Genomic DNA, 22,577 nt, shown 5'->3' with positions numbered 1-22,577 from the left:
ACTTTGAATTTCACCTTGGAAGGGACAGGGAGCTACTGAAAGAATTTAAAGAAGGCAATGATGGCACTAAAGTGGTTTTTTTAGAAATAATAGCTCAGGGAGCGATGGTAAAGATGGATTAAAGGATCGTGACTTCATAGACAAGAGAGTCATTGGGAGATCCTTACGCTAGGTTAGGTGGGAGGTGATGAGAGCCCAAACTAAGGAAGCGACATTGGCAAAAGAGTGTCGAGAAGACACATAAGAGTGGTTTAGAATAACATCCTTCAAACAGCAGGCCTAGCTCATTAGTGAGTCGTAAAACCCATAGAGTGGATAATAGCCAGGTTTTATTAAATAGAGAAGAAAATATCAGTGTTTCACATAGCTCCTAGTAAGAATCTGCGCTTTGTAAAATATTGTTTTCAATGATCTATTAAAATAGACGCCTGGGTGGCTCAGTTGGTTAAGCAGCTGCCTTCAGCTCAGGTCATGATCCCAGCGTCCTGGGATCGAGTCCCACATCGGGCTCCTTGCTCGGCAGGAAGCCTGCTTCTCCCTCTGCCTCTGCCTGCCTCTCTGTCTGCCTGTGCTCGCTCTCTCTCCCTCTCTCTCTGACAAATAAATAAATAAAATCTTAAAATAGATCATTGAATATTAATATAGATAATAATCTAATAATATCTGAATTACTAAATGAGAGACTGTTTATACAGATATGAGCTTACGTAAGTAGGGAATGGATATATTGAGACATAACGTAAGATGGGGTTTTTCTCAAGGTGATGAAGAACAGTATTTGAAACATACTGACTTAGAAGCTAGAACAGATCAGGCTCAGGTAACTGCTTGGTCAGGACGAGAGCTGCTGCAAGAAGAGTCTGGCCAGGCTAACGGTGGGCTACTCCGGCTATGTATGTGCTCAATTTCGGACGTACAATTTGAAGAGCTTATGAGCCCTCCAAGTGTAGTTGTCTAGGAAATAGGTGGGGAAATGGGTCTAGGATGGACGAAAGAAGCCAAGCAGGCCTAGATTTGGGGGTCCTCGGTGGATCAGTGATAGCTGCAGCCTTGGGATGGCGGAAGGCCACCATCCCTGGGCAAGAAGTGTGGAGTATGAAGAGGAAAGGGCGGAAATGGGAGGAGCCAGGGGCACAGAGTGGGCATGGCCAGGAAGTTAGGAGAAAACCAAAAGAAAATCATACGCTACAAACCCAAGGAGGAAAGCTTTAGCAAGGTGGAGCCCAGTTCTTGAGATGCAGCACAGAGGCCAAAGAAGCTGAAGGCTGAAGACCCCGTGGTTGGTGACTGGGATTTCAGTGAGAGCAATTTGGGGAAACTCTAGACAGAAGTAGAGCGACCATCTGTACTACTTTGCCCAGGACTGAGGGGCTTCTTGGAACTTTCAGGGCTAAAACCAAGACAAGACAGTCCCCACACAAACTGGGGTGGTTAGAACCCCAAATAGGCAAGGTTTAAACAAGTAGGTGAGGTGGAGGCAAAAAGCATGGATTCTTTTCCTGAAAGAGTCAACTCTAAAGAGCAGAAGATAGAGTAATATCTAGAGGAGAGTTTTCCACTTCTTTATTCTTCCTCTTTATTTTTAAACCATACTAAAGGTTTATTTCTAGGAGGAGAGGCTGAAGAAACAGATGACTAAAGATGTGATGCAGCAACATTTTGTTCTCATGAAGGGGGGAGGGGAAGAATGCTGAGCCTCAAAGGCAGGAGAAGGTCCTGCCTGCTGGAGAGAAAAACTGTGAAAGAGGGGATGGGAAATAGAGGGAGATGACAACAGATGCTCTCCATCTTGTTGGGATGTGGGAGTGAGGAAAGGGCTAGGACAGAGGCTTGAATGGAGATGAGCAAAGGCTTAGGACAGCTACTTAAAGGATGCAGGAAGACACTCCAACACATTCCAGGCACCAGGGGCTGAGGTGGGGAATCATGAATATGCAGCATATAGTGTACTTACTAGTACCAACTAGGTTAAGATCAGTAGCCTGTCCAAAGTCATAAAATTACAAGTGTATTATACTTCTGATCTTTTTTTTTAATATTTCTGATCTTTAAAAGTATCTACCATTGTACCTAAAAAAAAAAACAAAAACAAACAAACAAACAAAAACTCCACAACCCCTCAGGTGGCCAAAAAAGAGACAAAAATTCTTTCTAACAGGCTGCACTAGAAAATGACATACGAGAGGAGGCAACAATACCATCAGCCCTTGGCAGGACTATTATTAATGGCTGCTACTTATAGTATTACAGCAGGTGGCATGACCATGATCAGACACACAGGTGCTCAGCAGGGAAGGCCATGTGGGGAGAAGAGGAATCAGACATGGGGCAATTTGGAGCCTACGTAGTGACCAAGCACACGTTCTCGGCATCTTGGATAACAGGGTGGGTTGGAATCTTGACACAATGCTCAGCCATGGAGGCCTGGTACTAGACACCAGACCTTCCCTCTTGGTGGGTATTTACACTTTCCCTATGCCAAATCCCCACTATAACTCGTTGTGAAGATTGTTATCCATTTTTGCCAAGGGGAAGACTGTGTCTCAATACCATCAAGTACTTGTCCACCTCGCTTAAGTTGCACAGATAAGATATAGCTAAGTTGATTGATCTAACCCCTCCCTTCAGCCTTCTTTTCACCTATAATGAGGATAGTAACAACACCTCAGCACAGGCCTTTGAAAGAATTAAATGAGACCATAGCTGTGAAAATACCTGGCACCCCACAGATGCTGTTTCTATATTTGTCTAGCGTAGTGGTTCTCAGCTGGCAGCCATCTTGCCCCTCAGGGGACACGTGGTAATGGAGATGTTCTTGTCGCGACTAGGGGAGTGTTATTGTTATCTAGTGGGTAGAGGCCAGGGATGCTGCTAAACATTCTACTATGCTCAGGACAGCCTGCATAGCAATGAATTATGTTGGGCAAAATGTCAATAGCGGTGAGGTTGAGAACCCTTGATGGTAGCAGAACGCAGGGGACTGGGAACCATACACACAAGCAAAGCACAGCAGAGCCTTGCAAGCAGCAGCAGGTCTCACTGTTAGGGTACTGCAGATCTGGATCTTGGGCCCATTACTTGCTTTTAACAAGTTACTTAACCTGTCTGAGGCCCTCTTTTCAAACGGGGATAATAAGAGCACCTACCTCATGGCACTGTTTAGAAGCTTAGGGCCAGCACATGGAAACACACAGTGTTGGTATTATCATTGTTCATGAAAGGCATGGAAAAATACTGGGAGAGGGACAGCCTGTTTTACTGAACTCGGTAAAAAAAAAGAAGAAATTAAGAAAGAAACATTGTGAGGCGCCTGGGTGGCTCAGTGGGTTAAAGCTCTGCCTTTGGCTCGGTCATGATCCCAGGGTCCTGGGATTGAACCCCACGTGGGGCTCTCTGCTCAGCGGGGAGCCTGCTTCCCCCTCTCTCTCTGCCTGCCTCTCTTCCTACTTGTGATCTCTGTCACATAAATGGGTAAAATCTTAAAAAAGAAAGAAAGAAAGAAAGATTGCAGTGACTGCCAGCCTTAGTAATTGTCACAGGGTTGTTAATGTTTTCCTCCTGTGAAATTCTACCCTGGATAATAGTCCTCACAAAGTAGTTCAGAGAAATTAAATGACAGTTGAATAATATTCTGCCAACACAATGGAATTAATCACTTTTTAATCACTTTGAAAGAAATCAGAGAGACACCAAGTTTCTGGAATTGGAAAAGTTCTCATCATTAACAAGACTCATTGCTATATTTCTTGTGGTGCTAACTGAAGAAAGGTTTTATACAGAGTAAAGAGACTCAGTAATAGCCCTTAAAGCTGTCTGCCATGACTTGATACCCATTTGTTTCTTGACAAATTCCTTTCTGAAAATATCACAGCACTTAGATTTGTACAAACATTAATCTGGATTTTAACGTCTTTTGTAGTAACATGGGGGTTTCTACTTTCTCTCATGTAGATATTCTTAGAATCTGCCTTGAACCAAGGCAGCTCTCTTTGCAATGTCATTAATCAGTAAATGACATCTCCTTACACTTCCTGAATGTTGGCCTTCATGCATTTTCATGGCAGGTCTGCAGAACTAAAGGGGTCCTTCTTTTCTTTCCAGCTGCTCACTCCCCACCCAGTCTTTCCTGCTCTGTCCCTCAACCATGCTGATGATGTCATGTGTTCCGCCACATCATGGCCGGTTAAAACATTTATCTGACTTTTCCCCCAAACGTCTCTCAAATGACAGATCAGGCCCTTCCGAGCTTCTTCAGATTCCATTAATCAAACCTGTTATTTAGGGAACAGAGACTCCTTAGGAAACTCGTACCCTCACCATTCCCTTCCATTGGGAAAGTGTGGGTATAGGGAGTGAGGACACCAGGGAGACAGAAACCAAGCAAGGAGGAACTGGGGTGGCGAGTGGAACAGGAGGAGAAAGGGGAGACAGCGTTTACAGCTTGTAAGGGAAAGGGCAATCACCAGGCATCGGCCCAAAGAGAGCATGAGATTCACAACTCTAATGGCTTCAGTATGTACAAACTATTGACAAGTGTATATAAAATAGGTATATGTGCAGAACCAGTTAAGCAGCCCCAAGTTTTATATATTTCCCCTCAGAGCTAGCCAGCAAGCTATGAAGAAGTGATAAGAGAAGGAATATTTTGCCCTTCCTCTCTTATAAGGAAACTTAGATACAAAGAGGTTATAACTTGCCCAGTGCCACCTTAGCAAAGAATGGTTGAAGAATGGGAAAAGGAGAGAAACGGACCCCCAGGTTTGCCAAATTTAAGCCTCCTACATCAAGAAAAGCTGACAGGCAAAAAAAAAAAAAAATATATATATATATATATATATTATATAATCTCGCGAGAGCAACAAGAGACCAGAGAAACAGAAGGAAAGTAAGCAACAGCACTGGTAAGAGTGTTAAGAAATGGAAGAAGGATAATGAGATGGGAAGAAGAGAGCAGAACACTTCCAGTGTCAGAGAGGAGTCCCCCGCACAAGGACAAGCTCAGCGGAGGTCAGCTGTGGACCACTGGCCTCCTGTCCTCAATAACACAGCAAGGCAAGAAGACCAAACCGAAAACCATCCTCTAAGAAAACACCCCAATCAATAACGTATCTCCGCTCCAGGCTTTTCAATATAGGCTTTAATTCATAATGCACTCAAAGGGGAAGGAAAGGGAGGGACCAGCGCACTGTTGGGAAGGGGCAATTAAACTAAACACACTGACCTTTCGCTGAAAAGTTGCAGGAGTGTCAGGTGGCTACAGAAGCCACCGCTTGCCCCTTCCACCATGCCCACCCCATTTCCCAAAGCCCAGCTTGGTTTCTTGGTTGCCGGGTCCAGTAAGAACCTACCAACGGCTTTTTTATGGCTTTCTTTCTTTCTTTCAACACTTGAAGCTATAATTAAAACAACCCCCAACTGCTCTTCATCTTTTTCTTAAGTTTCTTTTATTAATTGAATATTTTAAAACCCCGTTTCATCTCCACGTGCACTTTCCAGCGTTCTTAGGCTTAGGAGAAACCCGGAGGCGGGAGCTCCCCACAGCAGTCTCAAAACCCGCCACGGCACCTCTCCCTCAGTCCCGGTGCGCCCCCTCCTCCCCGGGCGCCCCTTCCCAAACCCCGTCCGGTCTCCAGAGGCTGGAGTAAGCCGTGCGGCTGTAGCCCGCGCTGTAATCGTAGGACACCTGATGCGGCGGCGGTGGCGGGGGCAGTGCGCAGTCTGAGAAGAAGGGGGCGAAAGACGCCAAGAGGCCGGGCGCCTCCTCGCCGCCGGGAGAGTCCGCCGCAGTGGGGTACAGGGGGCGCAAGGGCTCGTTCAAGGTCAAGCCGCCGCGGGGGGCGGCCAGCGGCGGCTTCTTGGCCGGAGGGCAGCCTGGGGCGCTCCAGGACTCGGAGTACAGTAGGCTCCCCACCATCGCCGGTGGCGGCTCAAAGAGACCAGGCTCCAGCTCCGGGGGACCCCGCAAGACGGCGGCTCCCGTGGGAAAAACATCGAGAGGCTCCGCGGCAAGCAAGACACTCGCCTCGGTGCCGGCGCCGTAGTCGGGCCCCAACAGCTCGAAGAACTCCACGGCTTCCGCGCCCTTCTCCAAATCGCCCAAGCTCACGCCGGGCCCCGACGGGCCGCAACCGCTGCCGCCCGCCCTGGACGGCTCGGTGAAGAAGGACGGGGGCAGGTTGCGGGCTCGCAACGGGACCTTCCTGGCGCCGGGGACTGCCGTAACTCCCGCGGAGCCGGCCGCGTCCCCTCCCGAGCCCACAGCGCCCGCTCCACCGAGCCCGGCCACCCGCGCCGCCACCGAACCCCCGGCCCGCTCGTCGCCCCCGGGGACGTGGCGCAGCGAGTCGAAGAGCGCGGCGAGGCTCCGGCTCTGCAGGCTGGCGGCAGCCGCGGCCTGCGACGCCTCCCGCCGAGGAGCCGCCTTGCCGTGGGGCGGGACCGCGACGGTCTGGGCGCCCTGGGCGGCGAGCGGCCGCTTGGCCGGTGTATCTGCAGCGCCTGGAGAGGGCGGGCCGGGGGCCGCGGTGCCCATGAGGCCGCTGCAGCGCTTGATCTGCTTCTGCAGGTACTTGCGGTGGTTCACCTTCCGCTTCGACTTGCCGGGCTTGTCCAGTGCCAGCTTGATGTTGCTGGACGCCGAGTCGATGAAGCTGAGCAGGTCGCGGGTGGCCTCGCGCACGTCCCCGCCCTCGGCGCCCGCCAGCAGCGCGCCCGCTGGTGTCCCGGTCTCATCATCCTCGAAACAGCAGCCCTTGTCCAGGGCTCCGAAGGCGCCCCCCAGCCCGTCCGGGGAGCCCCCGAAGCCGAAGGGGACGAAAGGGTGCGTGCTGAGGAGCGCCGCCTGCACCGCCATCGCCGAGACTCCCGAGCGGCCCGCCGCGCGGCCGGTGAACCCCCGGCCGATTCCCGCCCGCGACCCAGGCCCGGCTCCCGCACCCGCGCGGCGCGCGCGGCGCAGCGTCCTCGCTCCGGGCCGGGCTCGGTGCTCGGCCTCGCGGGGGAGCTCATTAGGTCTTGTAAGCTAGGGGCGGAGGGAGGGAGTGCGAGGCTACCGCCCCGGTGGCGGAGGGGAGGGGCTTACTTAGCCAGGCCGGGGGCGGGGGTTAGGGGGTCGTTTTTCTAACTTTCTGGGCTTTCTCAAGCTCATCACTTTAACCCCTTCGTTTCCCTGCGACGTTTCTGTTGGCCAGCTGCAGCGGCACGAGCCGTGGATAAGACGGCCGGTTCTCAAACTCCAGCTCCTGTACCACCACGCTCTGGCGCGGGAGACTCTCCCTGAGGCTGAGAAGGCAAGAGTCCGGAGAGGTGGGTTCAGCCCCCTGCTCTGGTAACAACAGTAGTCACCAACTCCTTTGGTGCTTATGCCAGGCTCTGTGTGTACATTATCACATTAACTTTTTAACAGTACGTCTTATTAATAGTAAATGCATATTCTTATCACCATCTAACAAATGAAGAAACAGCCTCAGAGACGTTTGGTGAGTTGGCCTAAGCCGCATCCAGTCCATTTCAACTCCGAAGCCATTCCTGAGTCCTTGACAGAACCTGTGCTTCCTCTTGGCCCGCTCCTCCTCATCTATGTGTGGAGAGAAGGAAACTGCTGTCTCTTCAAGCCATAGACCTGCTCCGAAGACTCTAACTGGAGTTTTCTGCGGGACTCTAGAGACCGGTGCTCTTTCTTCTACTCTATTTCTATTATACTCTTCTATTACTAGAAGTAACAGTTAGCTCATAGTAAACTGAGGCATACACTTGGCCCATCTTTTAATATTGTAAATAGAGAGCAGTAGGCAAAGGAGAATGGAGCCCTAAGCCCTAAGCCAGCTGGTGCTTGAGAGAGCACACAAATCCTGTGTGTGTATAAAATTTTCAGCGTCTTAGGACAAAGTATGGATGGGAACCTCTCCCCTACTCACATCCCATTTAAGTTGTCCTCCTGGAACTTCTGTTGCATTTCAATGATCGCCATGAAGTTCACTTGGACCCAATTTCACCTGGGCGTGGAATAGAGAAACTGAGCAATATAGTAGACCATGGAAGATGATTCAGAGAAGATGGGTCTGTTCCCCATTCTGTCGTAGCTCTGCCACTCAGTAGCTCTGTGATTTGGGTTAAAATCCATATTCTGATAAGTACATGGCTTTGGCCAAACCAGCCAACCTCTCTCTGCCTTAATTTACTCACAGTAAATGCAGGTAAGGTCGCCCACCTCATGGGGGCACCTGTCATATTTAAAGGAAACATCCTGTGAAAAATCCTTCTCTGTTGACTCATGCATACCCTGTGTGAGTATTCCCCCTCACTTCTCTAAGACACAAAAAAGTGACTGTATTCCCTCATGTGTCTTTTCTGTCATAGGATGTTCATGAGTATTCAATGAAATCACATATATCAAGACGCAGCGATAGAAAAGACATATAAGGTGTGTGACACAGTCATCTCTAAATAAGTTATGATGGGGCGCCTGGGTGGCTCAGTTGGTTAAGCAACCGACTCTTGATTTCAGCTCAGTTCATTATCTCAGGGTTGTGAGAGTGTGCTCCTCGCTCAGCAGGGAGTCTGCTTGAGCTTCTCTCTCTCTCTCTCTGTCTCTCTCTCTCTACTCCTCCTCCCCAAAATAAATGAATAAATCTTTAAAAAGAAATAATTAAGTTATGATAGTTCAGATGCAGAGTCTGCCTCAGGGAGATCCAGACGGTCTCTTATAAAACTTTTGTTTTGTTTTGTTTTCCAATTAAAACTCTCTTACATTTTATTTTTCAGGATGTAGCAAGATGGTTTTTGAGCACCCTAAAGGCACAGACTGACCAAAGAGAAGCTAGGTGAGGACTCTCCATTTAGGAGATGAAGTAGACACTTCCCAAGCCAACAGAGCTGAATCAAACTTTTTATTATTTTTTAATTAAGGTGGTTCAGGTATAATGTATCTTTCATTAAACTTACACGCAGGATTTTGTCTTCCATCATTAGACTATCTGTTTTACTCTTGGTGACATTTGCACTAAGAAAGTTGTGTGAATTGTATTTCTCACCCGTCAGATGTGGATGTCAGTACTTACCTTCCCCTTTTTGACAAGACCATTCCATAGGCCTCCAACTCTGGCAGCTAAGAGCACTCTTTTTTCACCTTCTTTTAACTGAGCAGTACAAATCCCCAGACACAGGCAGCAGAGGGCTTTACATTTAACTGTTACTTTTAGTCTGAAAAATTTCTCTTAATCTTCAGAGAGTTAACTAAGCCCTAACATAATCATATTCAACATAAGTAGAATATGAAAGGTGTCATATGTAGAAGTCATTTCATTTCCAGATCATTGGAATGTTAAGCTCAGAGCTGATTTGGAATTAGCTGAGACCAGGTTCAAATTCTGGCATGCCACTTACTAGGAAAAAGTCCTTGGACAAGTCAGTTTGTCTTCTCGAGGCTCAGTTTTTTGATCTGAAAAAAATGGGAATGGTTATAACTGTTCTCAGACTCTTTGTGCAAAATATATTATATAACAGGAAAATAGTACCTCTGAGTCTTTTCTCATCTGTGCAATAAAGATCATTTCAACTCCTCAAAGATTTTGTGAGTTGGTGTATATGAAAGTTCCTGGTATGAAACAGCAGCTCAAGAAATATCCACTTTTTTGATTCCTTAGGCCTCACCAGTTTCTTACCAACACATCACTCTATAAAATCAGCATCATCTGCCCTTTCCCCCAACAAAGTGACTATTTTCAAATGCAAGAGGGCAGCTCCACTTGCTGACTATAGAAACTTAGAAAAAGGCAATACAATGTAGCAGAAGGAGAGCTGAAATTAGAGCCTGAGATGATCACTGGAGTCCAGTCCTGCCTTTTATTAGCCAACTGATTATAGAAAAGTCCAATGTACCCATCTATAATATGGAAATAACAGTGTGAGCCAATCTGATAAAGCTATTGTGAAAATCAATGAGCTAATGCAAAAGGAAGTTCTTTGTCAACCCTAAAGCTCTAAATCCACATATAAGATATTCGTGGCTTAGAAGTTCTGTGGCCTGATTCACAAACAAGTCATTGTAATATGATGCAATATGAGTCTCAGTGAAGTAACTTCAAGGTGCAATAGTTGAGGGATCAGAGGACCCTCAAGTCTGCTCAGAAAAGTCAGGGAAGCCTGCATACATGAAGCAGGGAAAACAAAAAATGGAAATAAAGATTAAAAGAGATCAAGAAATGTACCAAAGGTACCAAATGCTACCAGAAGGTAGCATTTGAGCTAAGACTTAAATGATGCATTTGGCATCGGAGCAAGCAAGCTGTATCTGTGGGAACAGCCTGGGCAGAGTCGTGGTCATATGAAAGTAAGGGTGTTTATGGAAAACTATAGATAATAAAGCAACAAAGAACAACTTCTACTTGAAATAACTAATACCTGAGGCCAAAATAAATCTTTAGATTTACTATATCCAACTAAATTGTACATGGAGACCCCACTTCATGGTCTGAGATGCTTTCCTCCTTGATCTCCTTTCCTTTGGGAAGAGCTCTTTCTGGGATGAAATTAGTTTCAGCGGTCAGTGGCCAGCCCCTGCCAGGCCCATCGGCCCCTCCTTCTACACCCCGAGTGAGCACACTCACTTGAATGGCTTTGACATCAATACATTTCACTTCCTATAGGGCAGAGGGACCCAGCTCCAGCATGCAGGAGGGCCTCCCTGCACAGCTCTGAACTAGAGCTCTTTTGCCCCAGTGATACCTAATGCTAAGCAAGCGGGATTAGTCTCCTTGGGAACCAAGCCCCCCAGGGGCTCAAGGGCTGAACTGCCCCAAACCGTTTGAGAGAATTGAGATTTCATATTGTTCTTTTACACTTGGATTTCAGGACATTACTTAGACAAAAGCCCACCTGAGAGCTGCCTCCTTTCTTGTGGGTAAATATAGCAGCAGGACCAAGAGCTGACTTACTTATTTTGTTTCCCTCTTTGTAACTTTAATCATACTCCCTGCAGGACAATCTTAGTCCTCAGAGATGTCAGGAATGCACATTCATAAAGGGAAAAATAATTATGCATCTCTCCTCTTTCTCTCTTCTCCCCTCTTACCGATTTCCTATAGCTATTTTTGAAACCTCAAATAAAATAAATCAATTCCTCTGTTTCACCACAGTATTTACTACATTATCATTTTCATCATGAAATAACATTACTTCACAAATTGTGCACACCCAAAAAGTACTTCTTGTTTTCTTTCTCATCCTTTCCTCCTACAAACCTCCTACAAACTCCTAGAAACAAACATTCTATTAACACTAGATCTTAATGTCCATCTTAAAATATTAAATGTTATTCTGGTTACCTATAATTGTAGCGCAAACTACTCCAAAACTGAGTAACTAAAAACAAACAACATTTTATTGCATCGCACCATATTGAGGATTAGTAATTTGAGCAATCCTTGGCTGAGTGGTCCTTCTGGTCCATTCCACGTCGACTATGGCTGGTCTGGAGGATCCAAGATGGTGTCCTTCACATGACTGCTCCTGTGCCTGCATGTTCTGGCCTCTGCAACATACCAATCGAAGAGTACTCGTACTTCCTACATGGAGGCTCAGGAATCGCAGAGACAATGCTGCAAGTGGCCCCATCTGGCAATTCCCAGGCTTTTTATGAAATAGTCCCAGAACTCCCAGCATGTCATTTTCACGATATTCTACTGGTCAAGCTAGTCACTAAGGCCAACTCACATTCAAGTTGGGGGGAAATTAGAATCCAACCCTCAATGGAAGAAATAGCAAAGAATTGGTTTGGTACATTTCTTGATCTCTTTTAATCTTTATTGCCTCCATTTTTTGGTCTTCTCTGCAATTGGTTTATTGAAGAAATTGGTCATTGTCTTGTCATCTCTCCCACATTCTAATTTAATTAGTTGCATCCATTTCCACAGTGTCATTTAACATGTTTCTCTGGCCCTTGTTTCCTATAAATGGGAAGTAGATGTTGAGTCTTGATCAGATTCATGTTCTTTTTTTATTCTGTAGTATGCATCCACAACAATAGAATACTGCTACAATATGTATAATACTTTCATAATAACAATGCCAATATTCTTACTAATAACAAAATTACTACAAACAATTCTTTTTCTTTCCTTCTTCTTCTTCTTCTTCTTTTCTTTTCTTTTTCTTTTTTTTTTTTTTTTGCCATCCTTTTATCCTCCAAACATATCCCACTAGTGAGAAACCGTCCAATTACTATGTTTTAAATTCACCTCAAAAAAATCCTACGTGGGGTGGGGGGCACCTGGGTGGCTCAGCGGGTTAAGCCTCTGCCTTTGGCTCAGGTCATGGTCCCAGGGTTCTGGGATGGAGCCCTGCATCAGGCTCTCTGCTCAGCAGGGAGCCTGCTTCCCCCTCCCCACCTGCCTGCCTGGCTATCTACTTGTGATCTCTGTCTGTCAAATAAATAAATAAAATCTTAAGAAAAAATTCCCGTGTGGGGATGCCTGGGTGGCTCAGTGGCTTAAGCGTCTGCCTTTGACTCAAGTTAGGATCCCGGGGTCCTGGGATCAAGTTCCAAGTCAGGTTCCTTGCTCAGTGGGAAACCTGCTTTTCCCTTTGCTTGCTGCTTCCCCCTCTCACAAGTGAGAACTTGTGAGCTCTCACTCTTTCTCTGACAAATAAATAAAATTAAAAAAAAATCCCATGTGGCTAGGCCACCAATTCAATAAAAAGGTAGGTTCATTTGTTTTACTTTGCTTATATAAAAATCACTTTATAAATATTTGTTTCATAATTTTCAAAAACTTACATGGTTTCAAAGTTAAATGACACCAAAGAAATATTCAGGGAGCGCTAGCTTCCGCTGTAGCCCCTCTACCCTATTTTCTCCCCTCTTCCTATAAGTAATCATTGTTGTTGTTGTGTTTGGGTTTATTCTTTGTTAGATAATCATATTTTTATTATATATGCATTCCTCTACCTTGTTTCTTTCACTCAACAATAATATATCTTCATTTATTTTCTTTTACAGTTGTCTAATATTTCACTGAGTGGATCTCCTCAGTTTATTCAAACAGTGTTCTTATGATTAACTTAGCTGGCGTTTTTCCAGGCCTTTTATATTACAAACAGTGCTACAATGAATAGCTTCAATATAAAACCAAGATTTACTAACTACTGGTCTGGGGTTCCTTTCATAATACCAGCGTAGTTATGAATTGCTTAGGAAAAATAGAAGGATCCTTCATACTAGAGCCAGTCAGGTATTTCTTTCAAGGGTTCTCATGAAGAGGAAAATGTAAAATGGAGTGAACGATCTTCATATGCAATAGCTGTGGTGGATTATTATAAGAATGGCCCCAGGGAGCCTGGACAGGTGGGTTAAGTGTCTGCCTCTTGATCTCATGTCAGGTCTCCACTTCACAATCTACTTATTAAAAGGGGTGGGGGCGGGGGGGGGGAGAATGGCCCCAGGGAATCACTGATCCCTGGATCCAAACCCCTTTGCAGTATGATATTGGAACTCTTCCCATAGTTTATTTCTCTATACCTTCGAATCTGTACTCAAGACAGTACACATGTTCCAGCCTTTGTAATTTCCAACTTAAGAGATTTGGCAGTTTCCGCTTTCATATTCTTGGAACCCTGAGGCCCCACACTGTGAACAATCCCAGGCGAATCAAGTTACCCCGAGGACAACCAGCACTACTGCGAGACAGGCCAGTGAGGCCATTCTGCACCCTCCAAACCCAGTCAAATCATCAGACAACTAAAGTCACAGGAATGGTTCCAGGAAACACCTGCAAAAGAACCATTCATATTGCCAACCAATACAACTGTTATGAAATAATAAGTTTTGGTTTTAAACCAGTAAATTTTGGGATGGTTTGTTAGGAAACAAGTTTCATTTTCTATTTGCTAAATAATAGCTCACTGTGGAAGAACAGCCCCACACGCCAGTAAATCCTAACAAAGCAACTAAACAGAAAGCCTTCACTCTAATTGAGCACCTTGGAAATATTTCTTGAGGAAGATAATTTCTGCCCTGCCCACTTCAAATGAGATAAAGGATATGAAAACACTCTGCAAACAGGGAAGCATCCTACTAGTCTCTCTTTGTCCACTTTTTAAAAAAATGCTATTAGCTGTCCAAAATATTGCTAAACCAGGGCAGCAAATAGTACATACCTAAAATCAACATTAGATTCTCCTACCCTAGACGATCACTAAGTTGATGTTTCCTAAACTGTACCCTCCACTCCCTGCTTGTCATCAATGATTGCTCAGCTGATACCCAGTTGATTTCAAGGGAAAAAAGCTAAAGCTATTCTGTGTACATATTCCATAGTTTTTAAATTAAAAATTAATTGACTTTCATAGAAATCACAATTTATTCTTTATAATCATATCCTAGTGGTTACACATGTATTACAAGGACTGCATATGTTTGTTCCAGCTAAATTATGTGACCGTTCAGTTAACAGATGTGCTTTTCACTTCATTTTTATGTAATTTATACATTAGAGTTTTTGTTAGTTATATTTTCATTCTCTTCGTTAATATAGTACATGTCTGGATCTCAAATCTGGGAAAGTAGATCAATGGCTTCAAAGAAGTTTTTGTAGTACTAAATTAGTGAGAAAAATATAAATAACATTGTTTATTATATATAGTGAACAAGACAAATGAAAATATAAAATGTATATGCTGGCATTAATGTATCTCCGAGTGGAATAATTTATAAAACACTGCAAAAAGAAAGAAAAAGGAAGAAGAAATTTGGAAACTAGCTGATTTGGGCCACAGGACCCAGTAAAGCTTCCGATTTTGAGAAAGCATGAGTGAGAAGGAAGACTGAAAATAGGAATTGGCTGAAAGCCTGTGTAAGAAGCAGTTCGTTTCTAAGATCCCTTCCCAATCTCATGCAGTCACAAAACAACCTCTCTTCTAATTGGATTTGGAAACAAGGTTTTTATTTCCTATGGATTTGGACCCAGTATGTTTCCAGTTTAGGGGATTCCCTGTGCAATGGAGAGTGAACAATGAGGGATTAAATGAAGCCCCACGTTATGAATAATGACTCTCAACATTTTAAGTTGGTTTCAGAATGTTTGCAGCAGGTTATCTACTCCTCAGTCAGGAAAATTGGAGTACTCTTCTCTGAAGGGTTAATAGCACATGATAAAAAATTGGATAGATTTCCAATAAGCTTTTTAGGTATCCACTCTTAAAAACGAACTTTCATCCAATGTTCATCAAATATTTTGGCAATGTCTTCAACATGGATGGCAGAGACAAACAAAACAAAGACAAGAACAAAAAACTGTGGGGAATGAGAATCCTAGAGGAAACTGACAATGCAAAGAATAAAGGAAAACTTCCATATAAATTATAATTAAAAAATATAAGATAAGATTAAAGATATGAGAAAATACTGGAATCATGAATCAAGAGTTAATGATACCAAAAAAAGGGAAAGGAATCAAAAACAAGGACAAGGTCTTAGAAATTTGTGGTAATATGTTTTAAAAAGTCAATAGAACGATTGGAAGATAAAGTTGAGGAAATCTCCTAGAGAGAACAAAAGCCAAAGAGATGTTCAACATTAAGCCTAAAGGAATTTCAGAAAAGAGAATAGACAAAATGGAGAAGAAAGTATTATCAGAGAAATAAAATAAGAAGTAGGGGAGGAAGGTGGGAGTTTAGGTGAGCCTGGTGGTGGGTATTCAGGAAGGCACGTATTGCATGGAGCACTGGGTGTGGTGCAGAAACAATGAATCTTGGAACACTGAAAAAAATTAATTAAATAATTAAATAAATAAAACAAGGAAATTTTGTAGAACTGAAAAATATGCATTTCCAAATTAAAAGAACCAACTAAATGCCTAGCAAACTTCATGAAAAAAAAAAGAGCCACACCAAAGCACATTACAGATTTTTAGAATATCAAAGAATAAAGGACCCTAGGGAAAAATAAACATCATGTACAAAAAATAAAAAGAAAAAGAATCAGAATAACATCAGACCTAGAGTCTCCTGGGTGGCTCAATCAGTTAAGGTTTTGTGATTTCAGCTCAGGTCATGATTTCATGGTTGTGAGATCCAGCCCCACACTAAGCTCTGTGCTGAGCCTGCAGAGTCTGTTTAAGATTCTCTTGCCTCTCCCTCTGCACCACCCGCCTTCACTGTTTGCACTCTCGCTCTCTTCCCCTCCCCCCAAAAAAAATTTTAAAAAAATCAAACCTCTCATTAACAACACTGAAACCTGGAAAACAACAGAGCAATGACCTTAAAAATCTTAGAGAAAATTATTTCCTACTTAGAATTCTATACCAAACCCAGTGATCACTCAAGCGTGAGTGTAGAACAGCAACATATTCAGACATGTAATACCTTATAGTATTACAGTCCCTCAAGTATTATAGTATTATAGTATTACAGTCCCTCAAGTATTATAGTCCCTCAAGAAACTTTTCTCAGGGAACCACTGAATAATGTGCTTCATGAAAAAGATAGAAGAAAAGAGTATCCAGAAAACAGGGGATCCATCATGAGATAGAATCAAATGGAATTCCCTGGATGATAACCAAGAAAAGTATCATAATAATAACCACAGAGCAGGCCAAGTGATGATAATTCATCCAAATTGAAACAGGAGAATGGAGAAATCCTGGAGAAGGAGGGGATGACTACAAGAAAAATAAATGAAAGTGATCTGGGGCGCCCGGGTGGCTCAGTGGGTTAAAGCCTCTGCCTTCGACTCAGGTCATGATCCCAGGGTCCTGGGATCGAGCCCCGCATCTGGCTCTCTGCTCAGCGGGGAGCCTGCTTCTGCCTCTCTCTCTGCCTGTCTCTCTGCCTACTTGTGATCTCTGTCTATCAAATAAATAAATAAATCTTTAAAAAAAAAAAAAAAAAAAGAAAGTGATCAATATAGGTGGGGTTTTGACCATGATGGTGGGAGGAGGCAGATACCTTCGCTGCTTTCAATACCCCACACTTATTAGCTGACAGAGCCTACCTACTCCTGCGGAAGCTGAGTATGACAGACGATTGCATCTCCCTTTCAACTATAGCATGGCTTGAGATCCAATCTTGGCCAATGGGACATTAGGAGAAACCACTCTTGGAATTCTAGGAGAGTCCCCCTTTACCTACGTATAAAAAGACAGATAAAAGGAGAGAATAGAAAGAGAGAGGAAGAAATGTTCCCCACCCTGCCTTTGTTCATATATAAGTGATACTTGGAGCTATGGGCAGACATCTTAGAACCAGGAGGGGGAAAGCCTAAAAAGCAAAAATCAACCTGCTGAGTGAGGTTGGCAGACTGGAAATGTGAAAATCACCTGGATCCTCAATGACATTATAATGTCACTGAATTAACCAATCCTCGAACTCCAATCTATAGACTTCTTTTTTAATTTTAAGATTTTATTTATTCGTTTTTGTGAGAGAGAGCGCGCGCACAAGGGGGGGAGGAGCAGAAGGAGAAGCAGACTCTCCACTGGACAAGGAGCCCAATGCAGGACTCAATCCCAGGACCCCAGGATCATGACTGAATTGAAGGCAGATGCTTAGCTAACTGAGCCACCCGCCACCTCCCCACTCCCCCGCCTTTTTTTTTTTTTTAAAGATACAGTCTTCTTTAAGAGTGAGATAATAGGGGCTCCTGGGTGACTCAGTAGGTTAAGCATCTGCCTTTGGCTCAGGTCATGATCTCGGGGCTCTCTGCTCAGCTGGGAGTCTGCTGCTTCTTCTTCCTCTCCCTCTCTACTCTGTCTCAAATAAATAAATAAATAAATAATAAAAATTTAAAAATAAGACTGAGACAATAAACCTCTTCTTCTGTTTAGCTACTCTTAGTTGGGCGTGAGGCTACTTGCAATCGAAAGCATTCTAAATTTAAGAAGCTGTTATCCTTCTGTTACTGCATTTAGGGAAGAAGTAGTAAAATATACATAGAAAACGAAGTTACCCCTCCCACCACCAAAGAAGGCAGTCATTAACTTCAGGTAAAACAGAAAACTGCACAAGAAATTTCAGTAAAATATACATGGACTGGAAAGAATACTTACATAATCATAGAATCATCATTGAAAATGAATTTAACCCAACTTTGTGCTGGAACTATATGAGAGGACTGGGAAACTTAGAGGGGTAGCACTCCACAGGTGGAAAAGGTGTAAGAGTTCTGTAAGCAGTAGTTTCAGGGAAGGTGGCCTTTTGAGGGGCAACACAGAAGATAAAAGGAAGAGAAAGCAGAACTGGACAAGGGGAGCCGTCAGACTCCAATGCAGATCTGAGACCTCTGAAAGGAAAGCAAAGAGGAAGCCAAGCCCAGCAGAGAGGGCCTCAGACAGTTTGGTGGTCTGACAGAAGTCTCTGCAAACCTGCAGGAGATGTCTGCTGCTAAGACGACTCATGAAAGGAGAACTACACTAGACAGAAGTTAGCTAGGCCTTTGCATCAGCACTTTGTGGCAGTCGTCATCTGAAGGGGTCACCTCCGTGTGAGTGTGATCAGCTTAGAAGAGGAGGAAGCCTGAGCAAGCTAACCCCTGAACATTGCCAGCCCACCATACTGGCATCAGCTAGGCAATGAGTCCTTTCCTGAAGAGGGATCTGGGCAGTGCATCTCCCTGTCTGTCACATAAGACTGTTTTGAAATATGTGGGTAAAAATAGAAAGAAGAAATAGTTTTTGAATGTTTAAAGTGAGAGGGCACCGGGTGTCTCAGTCATTAAGCATCTGCCTTCAACTGAGGTCATGATCCTGGAGTCCCCGGATGGAGCCCCGCATCAGGCTCTGCTCAGCAGAGAGCCTGCTTCTCCCTCTGCCCCTCACCTTGCTTATGCTCACTCTCTCTCTTCCTCTCTCTCCCTCTCAAATAAATAAGTAAAATCTTTAAAAAGAATGTTTAGGGGTGCCTGGGTGGCTCAGTGGGTTAAAGCCTCTGCCTTCAGCTCAGGTCATGATCCCAGGGTCCTGGGATCGAGCCCCGCATCGGGCTCTCTGCTCAGCAGGGAGCCTGCTTCCCCCCTCTCTCTGCCTACTTGTGATCTCTGTCAAATAAATAAATAAGATATTTAAAAAAATAAATAAAAAGAATGCTTAAAGTGAGAGTTGGAAATAGGGATAATGAGAAGAAAATTGTAGTAATATTTTTCCTTTATAAACCATGCACATATTTATTTTAATAACACATTAAAATCTAAATTTAAAAAGTAATTCTACATGAGCTTTTCACAATTACTTTATTCCAAATAGAAATTATTATACTATAATGCTAATTTGTAACAATGCCAACGATATTTCTCAAGTGCCTTGCCTTGGCAACATTTTCAGTATCCTGAATAGCCAGGCCTAATCAGTAATTTCAAGCTGAGATATCAAGACTATTTTATGTTGAGGATAAGATAACAGGATTTTTAGAAATAAAACTGTGGTTTAAAGTAGCCTGATTTTTCCCTTTTAGGTGATGATTTTCTTCACTTACCCAAGAAAGAAACTAAAGCTTATTTTGGAGAAATATTTCAAAACTATATCAACATACTGCAATGGAGTATTGAAAAGTACTTTCTAGAACTAAATGCAACTAAAATTAAAACTGGAAGTCCATGCACCGTTATTTCACAAATTAAAATATTCAAGTATGTTATAGTTGTAAAATTAACATCTGATGGGATGTTGAGTTAAAAATCTTTTTGTAATCTCTAGGTCTTTACAATTGGGCTGATAGTCATAGAAAACTAAATAGGTAGATAGGGAGGTAGATGATAGATAGATAGTTAGATAAGAGAAAGAGATCCTAATGTGAGCAAATTTCTGCACTGGTTCAGCTGTTGTTACCACTGTGATCTCAGACTTATTCCTCTGCTCTCTTTTTCCTAATGTGTCAGTTGTCATCCTTAACGTGGGTGCTTCATGGTTGCAAGACAGCTGATTCATTTCCAAATCACACCACTATTCCAAAAGGGCAAAGGGCCTTTTCCTCAGAAGGCCTTATGATTTTATATATAAAGGGAAGCCCTTCCCAGAAAAACATCTCATTAGCCAAAACTAGACTATATGCTTACCCTTATACTACTCAATGACCAAGGAAAAGGATATTACCTTGCTTTGTTTAGACCAGTTTTAATCTACCCCCAGAGCTGCCTAGGCATCTACACTTACTGAGATGGAGGGATCTCTGCCCAACACCCCAAAACCCCCACTTATAATGGAGAAGATGCCTTGTTTGATCCAAATATCCAGAACTCTCTAACAGAACCAACAAACATTTGCTGTCATTCCCAATAAGCTATAATTGGGAGTTAGAATTTTTTAATTTAGCATAAATAGAGAATTTTAAAAATTACCTAGTATTAGAATCTGACCCTATAGCTGAAGAAATCTGTTAATGATCTGGATATAGTCACATCGGTGAAAGTCTGCATATGAGTTCATTACTTTATAAAAAATTAATATAATGTATTATTAGTTTCAGAGGTAGAGATCAGTGATTCATCAGTCCTATATAATACCCAGTGCCCTCCTTAATGTCCATCACCCAGTTACCCCATTCCCCCACCTTTTTATTACTTTTTAAAGTTGTTTCTTCATTTTTTAAAACTTCATTTCATTTACTTAAAATTGGTGATGTGTATTAATGGTCATGGGTTTTCTTTTTGGGATGATAAAAATGTTCTGGAATTAGTGGTGATGGTTGCATAGCTTTGTTTAATATACTAAAACCCACTGAATCATGTACTTCAAAAGGGTGAATTTTTGTGGCATATGAATTATATCTTTAAAAAATGGGTGGCATGTATGTGTGCTGATTCCTGTTATGAAAAAAAAAAGTGAGAAAAATTAACAAGCCCCTGAATGTGGAATCTTCTTTTGTTCAGACTTCATTCAAATACCTGATTGTGCATACCCCTCTTAGAGACTTACGTTGGATCAGTGTGGAGCATATCCATCAGGGCACAACATAAGGCTCGCCTGAGTCGACCGAGGTTTACACCAGAATGTGGCAAGTGCGGACACCAGAGACACTCAGGGTCTCAGCAAGCCTGAGTAGCTTGAGCAGCCCTCAGCCCAATATCCGGTATGCCAGACAGAAATGCTTAAAGACCTAGATCCTATTATATGAGGTTGAATTCATTCAATTAAACAGCTTAAGCAGCTCGGATCAGTCGCTGGAACCCCTCTCTGCACAGTGCTAAAACAATGGCCTAAGGGGCAGCTGAAGTTTGTTTTCTCTTGTGTGAGGCCAGCTGGAGTTGCCTAGCACATGGCCAAGCTGGGGAGGGCCAACACAACGTAATTGCATTAAACCTGCCTGTTCTTTCTGGAAAGCATTTCCTGACAGCACCAAGGAGGAAATGAATTAAGGGGGAGATTTCAAGTCTTAGAATTCCATACCTACCTTTCAATCTCCCTCCCCCAACTCCTCAAAATCACTTTTACAAAAAGAGAACCTGAATTAGACTCTCCTACTTAAGGCTTGTTTTACTACATTATGCTTGGTCTTTCCTCATCATTATTAAAGTGACTTTCATCAGGCATATTATTTGGGGTGGCAGAAAACATACTAGATTATATTTCTCTATGGCAGAATCAGGGTATCACTAATCCCATTGCCCTTTCTGAAACCTATTCTGCTTTCAAATGTTAACTTTCTCAAAAAGGCCTCCCAGGTTTTTGTTACCACCGATTCAGGCTGCTCTATCTCCTTCCCTCCTGCTTTCCTGATACTTTACCTCAATGTCTTTGATGGCACTTTTTTCTTCATTCATCCATTCACTCACCAAGCATTTATGAGCCATAAACTGTATATCTGAAGCATAGCAGGGACCTTCATTGTTCCTTGTTCATTGTTCACAATAACCCTCTCAGATAGTTAATATCATGCCCATTTTACTGAAGGCACCTAAAGTCACAGAGCTTAGGTAGCCTGCCAATAGTCAAAGAGTTGGTATGGACAGCGTTTAGCTTCAAATCTAAATCCACCATCTCCATGCCCAGTCTGCCGGGGATCCGCTATTGGTGTACTTGACTAGCCCTGTCACTCAGGAAATAGCTTTTGGGACCCACTATGTGCTAGGCGCCATCCTAAGCACCAAAAGACACATAATTAAGTCCTGGTCCTAAGAAGACAGCCACATTCCCAACGATTTATCTGAGTCCAACTGTCATGTCAGTTTATTCATTCAGCAGACATTTGCTGAGCACCCGCAGTATCCTAGGTACACCATGCTCTAGGCATGGAGAAATGCCATCTGTCCTAAGGGCGGTGTGTGCATAGAGGCACAAGCAGATGGTTACTGGAGCAAAGAAGGGGAAGAAGGCTCCATAAAGAAGATGCCATTGAGTTATGCCATAAAGGACAAGGAGTTTCGGTAACTATAATTCTTCAAGAAGGTGGGGGGAAAGAGCATCCTCATGGGACAGGACATGGAGGTATAAAACTGCAAGTCAGCATCAGAGTAGTAGCACCATGTGGTAGCACCATGCAGCTGGAATATAAGGTGTGAGGCAGGGAGCAGAGGGAGACAAGATCAAAAAGCGTGCCTCAGATGCCTGTGCAGAGGAGCTTAGACTTGATCTGATGAAAACAGAGAGAACCAC

The 22,577-nt window shown here is 43.5% G+C and overlaps 1 protein-coding gene across 1 annotated transcript; it reads right to left on the bottom strand.

Annotated features, from left to right (window-relative positions):
- Positions 1 to 5,425: 5,425 nt before the first annotated feature.
- Positions 5,426 to 6,853, bottom strand: FAM181B (family with sequence similarity 181 member B). Its single transcript, XM_044260712.1, has one exon. The coding sequence runs from the start codon at positions 6,851 to 6,853 to the stop codon at positions 5,573 to 5,575; it is 1,281 nt and encodes a 426-aa protein (XP_044116647.1). The 3' UTR covers positions 5,426 to 5,572.
- Between the last annotated feature and the right edge of the window lie 15,724 nt (positions 6,854 to 22,577).

Source organism: Neovison vison, chromosome 7 (genome assembly GCF_020171115.1).
Source record: "Neovison vison isolate M4711 chromosome 7, ASM_NN_V1, whole genome shotgun sequence".
Classification (NCBI taxonomy): domain Eukaryota; kingdom Metazoa; phylum Chordata; class Mammalia; order Carnivora; family Mustelidae; genus Neogale; species Neogale vison.
The sequence above is the reverse complement of the archived record's forward strand: the minus strand, read 5'-3'. Positions and strand labels throughout refer to the sequence as shown.